The 9510-nt window shown below is 39.8% G+C and overlaps 1 protein-coding gene across 1 annotated transcript in view; it reads right to left on the bottom strand.

Moving 5' to 3' along the window:
* Window positions 1–2627: 2627 nt before the first annotated feature.
* Window positions 2628–9510, bottom strand: part of LOC116521207 (leucine-rich repeat-containing protein 37A3-like) — a 38627-nt gene continuing 31744 nt past the window's right edge. The window contains exons 8-9 of the mRNA XM_032235898.1: window positions 3326–3817; window positions 2628–2695 (exon numbers count right to left, since the gene is read on the bottom strand). Of these exons, the coding sequence (XP_032091789.1) occupies window positions 2628–2695; window positions 3326–3817 (560 nt within the window). The remainder of the gene's footprint in view (window positions 2696–3325; window positions 3818–9510) is intronic.

The following is a 9510-nucleotide window of genomic DNA, read 5'->3' as shown; positions in this document are numbered from 1 at the left end:
TACAGTGATTTAGACAGTGATAGACTTATTTTCCAAGCAAGCTCACTTCACTGCTCACTTGGGGTTGCCTTCTGTGAAGAAGCTAGTTAAGATGTTCATCAAACAGATTTACAGACTGCACTGAATAACCCGAAGGGTCATCTCAGACTGAGGAGTCCAGTTCACAGCAAAGTCCTGAGAGCCTGAGAGAATCCTGAGAACCGTTGGATCCAGTGCAGTGGTGGAATTCAGCCAGCTCGCACCTATTAGGGAGAACCGGTTGTTAACTTTATGAGCAGTTCGGAGAACCGGTTGTTGGAAGAAATCTCCTTTTGTTTTTTTCTACTTTACAAGGCTAATCCTGTAAGGGAGGCAGGAAGGAAACATTCTGGTGCTGTTTCTAGCCTAATCTTTATTGCCCTCCTTACAGAAACTGCCTCTCTGGTTAACCCTAATTACATTGTAACAGCTAACGTGAAGCGCCCATCGACCTGAGCGATATTGAGTTGGCCACACCCAAACAGTCACATGGCCATCGCGCCCTGCCTACCCAGCTGGTCATTAGAGCAGAAAAACGGTTGTTAAATTATTTGAATCCCATCACTGATCCAGTGGTATATTCCTCTGAAGTCTGGTACTGGTTCAGTGAGTCTGCTACCTAGCGGCGCTTTGCATGAGGGCATGAAGTATGCCCACACAGCACTGAAAAAAGGAATATTTTGAAGCCTTTTGAATCTGGGAGCTGGGGCTTGGTGGCACAATTTTGCGCTGATTCAGCTCCTTTCTCCAAGGCTGATTCCAATAATTATTAATAGGGATGAGAAATCCAGCCCTCAGACTCTACTTTGTGACTTGCCTCAGGGTTTTGTACTCTTTCCATTCCTTTTTAACATCTACAAGAAGCCTCTTGGTGAGATCATCTTTCATCATAGATTGGTGGGTTGAGTTATGATCAGTATGCTGATGATAGTTCTATAACTGTATGTAGATCTGTATACCCAATAGCAATAGCACTTAGACTTATATACCACTTTACAGTGCTTTACAGCCCCCTCTAAACCCAAGTATGTTTTTGCTGTTTTCTCATAATGCTTGGAGGCTGTGGGGACCTGGATGAGGGAATGACTGGCATTGATTGAACTCAGGCAAGACCATTTGGGTGAATGGGAGTCCGAGATTTGATACTTCATCAACTTTAATTCTGGATGGATGGCACTGCCCCAGATAGATCTAGTTTGCAACTTTGGGGTTCTTCTGGACTTGTGACTCTTGCTCAAAGAGTAGCTGGCAATCCTGGATAGGAGACCCTTTGCATAACTGGATTGTGCACCAGTTAAGACTTTTCTTGGATCAGGAGTTCCTGTGCTTAGTCATCTCACGACTGAACTATCCATGCTGTAATTGAGTGAAGGTAATTGATTGACTAACAGCAGATCCCACCACCACAGACCCACCCTCATCCCACCTTCCCTATCTTTTAATCCGGCTGTTGTACCTAGCTGTGTGTTGTTTCCTATTTGTATTGTTATCTTGCTTCCACCATAACTACCGTATTTTTCAGAGTATAAGACAAACCTATTTCCCTCAAAAAAAAAAAAAAAAGGGCTGGAAATCTGGGTGCGTCTTATGAATACAGCATTTTTTTGCCTCCCGAAACCCCTCCCCTTCAACAAAATGGCCAGGCATTACCTTATGGAGGCTTTCAGAGTGCTCCTGGGGGCTGGAGAGTGCAAAAATGAGCAAAAAACAGGCCATTTTTTGCTCAATTGTACTCTTCCCCCCAGCTCCCAGAAGCACTCTAAAAGCCTCCATAAGACTATGCATGCAATTTTCTTACCAAAAATGGGCCTGTTTCTGTGAAAAATTGGCCGGTTTTTGCTCATTTGGGGGGGCTCCTCCAGGAACAATCTGCAAGCCTCCCCCCCAAAGGTTATTCATGCCATTTTAAAAGAACAAGCCCATTTTCGTGAAAAACTGGCCGTTTTCAGGAGGTTTGCAGAGTGATAAACTTTTTTTTTCCCTTTCGGAAAACTCTTTAGTTAGAGTTATTGATGAGAATTACATTGATCAAGTGCTGTGCCAGCAGAAACAAAGTCTTAGATGCTTCAGATTGTCAGCAATTTCCTTCTCTAGCACATGGATAAATACACCTGGAAACATCTACCTACCTACCTACCTACCTAACTACCCTCTCTCTCTCCCTACCTACCTACTCTCTCTCTCTCTCACTCTCTGCCCCTACCTATCTACTGTATTTCTCTCTTTTTCTCTCTCTATCCCTTTACCTACCAACCTACCTACTCTCTCTCTCTTCCTTCCTATCTACTGTATTTCTCTCTTTCTCTCTATATATATATCCCTTTAACTACCTACCTATCTAACTACTCCCTCTCCATCCCTCCCTCCCTCCCTATTGTATCTATCTATCTATCTCTCTCTCTCTCTCTCTCTCTCTCTCTCTCTCTCTCTCTCCCCCTCTACCTACCTACTTACCTACTTTTTTTTTAAATTTGCCTCCTCAAAACCTTGGTGCATTTTATACTAGGAAAAATACGGTAGCTAAGAAGCCTTCAGCCTCCACCCTCAGGTCATCAGTGTTAGTTTGGTCTAATCTGCAGCAGAATGCTATGATTTCATAAGTATTAAAATCACCCCAACTTGCTGGCTTCCTGTTCTGAACCGTATAGCACCACCAGCTTTACAAAGACAAAATGCACTAGTAAGAGAATACCCAAAAAAGTATGAACAACTCACTCATATCAGTGCATGCCAACTTTCTTCATGCTTTAGGCAGAAGACTCAAATCCAAGAAACCCACACTGGTACTCATATTAACATTTGTCCAACAACTTTAACATCAATTCCCAATGAAAAACCAAATGGGTCATTGATCTTCCAGATGTAGGAAGCCATATAAATTATCCCATAAAAAAGGTGCCAGGCTTTGAACTATCCCATCAACATTGGACAATCCTGAATAGGACTGACACCTCACACATTGTTTGTCAGCACTCTCTGTATAAATGGGAATAATATCTAATCTAATAATATTAGATCTAATATCTGAATTTTTTAATATAAAAAATGCTGCACTTCAATGATTTGGTGGCCTAGACATTGGTATTTGAACATAGATCTTTTTAACATTTTTATTTTTTGTGCTTCACTAATCTATGTGAAATGATAATATATATTGCTAGTCCAGGTATGATATGCCATGTGCTAATTAAATAAATTTTTTATTTATTTTAATATTGTAAGATGCCAAGAGCAACCCTTAGATAAAATGGGTTGCCAATTACTTTTATAAATAAAAAATAACATAAAAAAAAAAAAGATAAGATACAGATCATCTGGGAAGAGATGTTCCTAATTAGGTCATTTGGGATGAGAAATGCCAATAGTCTGTTCAACGCAGCTTCAAAGAGATCACTGTCATCACTGTCTGATAAAAAGTCAAGTGAGAGGGGAACAGAGGTAGTTTGATCCTGATGCTCGCAATGTTTCTCATGACACAATGCTTTATCAGGCAAGACTTCATTAAACATTTCTGAGTTATCAGTCGGAATTCTGGATTTGCTTTCTAAAATTAAGTAGGTGAGGAGGTTTTCTAGTTTGACCTGTAACTCTTGATCCTCCTCTTCACTTTCTGCTATTTTTGTTTTATGATCCACCTGTTGCAAATTGGCTAATGTATCCAGGTTCTCCATCAGGTTTTCAACAGACTGCGTCGTAGTCACAAATTCATCAGGAATTAATTTTCTTAAGCTGGCAAATTGTTTCCTGTTTCCTGCTTTCATTACTTCATCTTGCACAGTTCCCCAAAGTTCCTCTTTCTCTGCTCAGAAAGAAGAAAAAGAAGGGAAAAAAGAAACAGGTAAGCAAATGCTATGAGTGGAACAGGTAACTGAATTTGTTGGATATTAATCAGTTTATTCAATTAGTATTAGATATGGCTTACAGTTCAATCTGGTATCCATTTACTAATTGGATTAGTTCCAATTATTCTTAAGAAGACATATATCAGATTACACAAAAGATGTTTCATAATCAGCACATTTGGATGATTAGATGATATCCTCCTCCACGTGAAGAGAACGTGCTAAAAATATGGGTTGTTTAGCTAACACAGAAATTTGTGGGGACAATCTACTTGAAAAGTAGAACCATATAGCTACCCATGGTGGTATTTTAATTTAAACAGAAAGTTGTGTTTTCCACAGATAATATGTGGTTATTACATAAATCATAGATTTCATTCATGGATTATACCAGTTTTCTCCAACATGGAAACTATAGATCATAGAATTGCTAGGTAATGGCATAATCAAGTGTCCCTCGAAAAGAGACATCATCAAGTGTTTCTTTGAAAGGAAGAAAAGCAGTTCAGACTTCTCTAGGAAAAAAGGGCCCAGTGTTGGTGATAGGAGAATCAGTCTCGGGAGGAAAAAGATCAAAGATGTGACCGAGAACCTTATTAAAATAATCTGTCCCACAGATTACCACCCCTTTCTTCTTCTTCACATAGGGATGAATGACAAGACATGAACCTAAAAACAATATTGAGAAATAATGAGCACTAGGCAAGAAAGTTAAAGAGTTAGGAGCACGTGATGTTTTCATCTGCATTTCCAATAAGGGAAGAACAAATGTTAGAAATGAAACACTGTCTTAAGAATTGGTACTGCCAAGAGAATTTTGGATTCCTAGACCATGGTCTGCATTACCTAGATGAAGAGCTTTTGGCAGGGGATGGGCTGCACCTCACAAGAACTGGGAAGAATATATTTGAAAACAATTGGCTCAATTTATTGGACAGCTTTAAACCAAAATTGAGGGGGAAGGGTGACCAATCCTCAGGATCTTTAGGACTATTCCCAAGCATAAACCCCAAAACAAGCAATCAAACAATGATGTAGCAGGTGGTGGAAAAGAAGAAAGATATAAAATTAGGATGCATATTCAGGGTAAGCCATAAAGGACTCAAATGCCTATACACAAATGCTCAAAGTTTGGGGAATAAAAAAGGCATACTTGAAGTACTAGTACATGAAGGCAAGTATGACATAATTCCAAAACTTGGGATGAAATTCATGATTGGAATGTATTGATGGAAGGATACAAAATGTTCAAAAGAAACAAACCTAATAAAAGAGGGAGTTTCATTATACATAAGAGATCACTACATCTCTTCAGAAAAGCACCCAACCAAGAATGGAAGCCTCCTAGAATGAATATGGGTCAATAAAAAGGAATGACATTGCCATAGGTGTGTATATACCTATAAAAGAGCTTACTTTAACAAACTTAGAGTTTGGAAAGGATTCCATGGATGAAAATTTTAAACGGGAAAACAACTCAATAAGCTTGGGAAACTTTGAAAAATATGATTATAAAAAGCCCAATCCAGCTCAATAGCACTGGAAAAGAAAAACAAGAAATCCAAGAAAAACCAGCATGGTTACACAAAGAACTCTTTAATAAACTGAAAAATAAAAATAAATACAAAAAATGGAAAGAGGGGCACACAACTAAGGCAGAATACCAATAAACAGAATATGATAAGGCAGTAATGGGCAGTAGAGAGAAAACAGTTTCTTAATTCATTCTTTGCATCTGTCTTCATGCAAAAAGATAATACAGTCCAATGTACCAAAAACTTGGAATACAAATTAAAATAAGCAAGAAAATGGTAGGAGAACACCTGTCCTCTCTAGAAGAGTTAAAATCACCAGGACTTGATTGATTGTCTCATAGCGTCTTGCAGGGTCTGGCAGATGTGATCTCAAAACCATTGAATCATATATTTCAAATATCTTGGAGGACCGGGGAATTACCAGAGAACTGAAAAAACTGATACGGTTTCCAAATATATATACATGGGACAGATCCAGGAAACTATCAACCAATCAATCTGGCATCAATACATGGGAAGATCTCGGAAAAGATAAGCAAGCAACAGATCTACAAACACTTATAAGCAAGCAAAGTTATAACCAGAAACCAACACGTTTGCCAAAAACTAATCATAGAAACAAAAGGATTTAACTATTACTTCTTGGTAAGCTAAAAAAAAATGTGGGATACGCAGCATCAGATGAATTTATAACTGTCTGACATACTGCACTCAACGTGTAGTCCTTAATGGAACTACATCCATTAAGACGGTGGTACACAGTGGGGTATCCCACGGTTCTGTTTTAGTACCAATACTCTTCAATATTTTTTCCAATATTTTCATAAATGATTTAGATGAGGTAATAGAAGGGGGGGGCTCATGAAATTTGCAGATGACACTAAACTGGCAGAGAGAGCCGACACCCTAGAATATAGGCTCAAAATTCAGGTGGAATTTGACAGACTTGAACAGTGGGCCCTATCCAAATAAATGAAATTCAAAGTAGAGAAAAGTAAGGTTTTATATTTAGGCAGGAAAAATCAACTGTACTGATAAGATTAAGTGAAACCTGGCTCAATTACAGTAGCTGTGAGAGGGATCTTGGAGTCCTAGTGGACAATCATTTAAATATGAGCCAGCAGTATGTGGCAGCCATCAAAAAATCCAATACAATCCCAGACTTCATTAAAGAGGAATATAATCAAGGTCACGTGAAGTACTAGTACCACTTTATAAAGTCTTTGTAAGATCGCACTTAGAATATTGCATCCAGACTTGCTGCAGTGACGTCACTTCCATGTGGACGAAGGAATGGGATCTCCGCTAGCTTTGCTCGAGTTTCTGTGGTGAAGATCCTGGAAAAGGACGAGTTGAACCTGGAGGAGAGAGGGGGAGCCTGGGGCCGAAAGAGCAACTTTCAAGCAACTTCCCTATCCGACAAAGGAAAACCGCTTGAAATCACCGGAGAAAAAATTAACCTTTCTTCTTGGGTGGTGACAGCCACACATGAGGGAGAGAAGATAGCAACACAGCAGGGGTGGGTTTCAGGCAGTTCGCGGCGGTCCCCGCGAACCGGTTGGTTGGCGAACCCGGAAGTAAGTAACTTCCGGGAACGCCGAAGGATCCACCCGCCCGCCCGTGTTTCTTACCCGGTTTTGATGAGTTCTGCACTCTACATGGGGCAGCCCTTGAAGTGTATTCGGAGACTTCAACTCGTCCAGAACGCAGCCGCGCGAGTGATTGTGGGTGCACCTCGGTACACCCACGTTACACCTATCCTCCTCGAGCTGCACTGGTTACCGATCAGTCTCCGGATACGCTTCAAAGTGCTAGTCGTAACTTATAAAGCCCTTCATGGTATTGGATCTGGGTACTTGAGAGACCGCCTGCTGCCAATTACCTCCCACAGACCCATTAGATCTCACAGGGTTGGCCTCCTCCGGGTTCCATCTACTAGCCAATGCCATCTGGCTACTACCCGGGGGAGGGCCTTCTCTGTGGCAGCTCCAGCCCTCTGGAATGAACTCCCCGCAGGGATTTGGACCCTCACCTCTCTCCAGGCCTTCCAAAAAGCCGTCAAAACCTGGCTTTGCCAGCAGGCCTGGGGGTGATGAGTTCCCTCCCCTCCCCTCTTGTATGGTTGTGTGACTCTTGCTTATTTTAATTATCTGTATTTCGTTTTATGTTCCCCTTTTTCCCCTTTTGAATTGTTAGCCGCCTTGAGTCCTCCCGGAGAAGGGCGGCATACAAATAATAAAATTCTATTCTATTCTATTCCACGCATGCGCAGAACGCATACAGTGCCTGCGCGATCCTCCAGGAGCAGCTGGAGCATCGCACAGGCGCTAGTACGCATGCGTGCACTGCGCGCGTGCACGAGGACACCACCGGCCCCGTTCCAACCGAACCAGTTGGAATGGGGCGAGAAACCCACCCCTGCAACACAGCAACATTGGTGAGAATAAGTAAAACAACTAAACTAAAACGATGTAAATTCTACTAAAAACTCTTTGAGCTAGAATTTCAAAACTTTGAAGCGAGCTGGATACAGCTCAATATCGACACTTATAAGGAGGGCTGAAAGCACGTGATTTCCTGTAGCAATAGAAGACTTGGAGTGACTTGAGAACGGAACGGAATAGGCAAAGGAGGAGAGAACTGTTGGAGAGATTTGGGAAATAAACAGAAATTGGAGGAAGATAAATCAGTGACAACAGCGAAGAAGGAGAGAGAAATACTTTGGAATACTTGAGAGAAAATAACGGATGTTTGAAGAGCGGGGGGGAAAAAGCCTACATGACAGAAGAGCAACACCGCCATCTAGTGGAGAAAGAAATAAGAACTGAATAACAATATATAGAACAAATCTGCTGATGCAACCTGATGAACTATCTGTGATACTCTGAAATTATCAATATTATATATAGATGACATATTATATAATATATAAGAATTAAAATTAAGGATCTATTAGCCTAAACATACTGTATACCTTGAGAATATAAAAATAATAATAATAGTAATATAGTGTTGAAGTAGGGGATGATAGTTTGCAATTAAAGAGACGATATAAGATTATATACTAAATCAAATCAAGAACGTGTTACGTTAAATATATTGAATATTGCATGAATATTGTGTGGATTGACTTACATACAAACCCAAATATATAAAAATTAAGATGTTAGATTATAAGATTGAATAATATTGAATTGAATTGAAATGTACGGGGAAGAGGGAAAGTTCAAAGATTGAAGGCGCTGGTAAGAGAGTGGAAACAGGCAGTGGGCAGAGAGAAGTATATGTTATTGTGGGGAAAAATTGTAAGGAAATTAAAATAAAAAATGACACGTACAACAACAACAATTAGTAAAATGAATAGGAAGGCAGCATCCAATCCAGCACCAGCAACGTCTTCACCCTCAAACCAGCATACAATTGAGAGCACACTTGGTCTAGAGAAAGCGAGCTTAACAACGAACCTTCAGTGTATGCAAGATGCATTAGCAATGATACAAGAAACAATGCTGAAAACACAAGAAAAAAATACAAAAACACAAGAGACAATTACAAAAATCACAAAGAAACTAGGAGAAATCATGAAGAAATTAAACTAGAAATGGGAGAAATGAAGATTAGAAGAATAGATGATAGAATAGGGAAAATACAAAGTGAAATAACAAAAAATGAACAAAAAATTCAAAAAGTAGAAACAAAGGTAGAAAAAAAGAAGAGAATAGAGATGGTAGATGAGAAGTTGACTACACTAAACAGACAATTGGGGGGGGGAATACTGTTTTTGGAACTCAAAAAAGCTGGCTTCTTTCTGCACTTTCAAAATATAGTAGAAGAAAAGGAGGAGGATTTAGGGGAAACAATCACAGAAATTGTTGTGAACATATTACAAAAAAAAAAACAAGAAACGAGAAGGGACATAGACAAGTTGTATTGAATCCACACAAATTATGCCAGGAGACAAAGGCTCCCAAAAGAAATCCACATATGCTTTACTAGAAAATTGGTAAGAGATGAAGTATATAAGAAAGTGAGAGAAGAACAAATAACCAAAAAAGGAAGAGAGATACAAATCCTGAGACAAATCCCGAAAATAGTGAGAGACCAGAGAAGAGAAT

This window comes from Thamnophis elegans, chromosome Z (genome assembly GCF_009769535.1).
Source record: "Thamnophis elegans isolate rThaEle1 chromosome Z, rThaEle1.pri, whole genome shotgun sequence".
NCBI lineage: Eukaryota > Metazoa > Chordata > Lepidosauria > Squamata > Colubridae > Thamnophis > Thamnophis elegans.
This window is presented reverse-complemented; position numbering and strand designations above follow the sequence as displayed.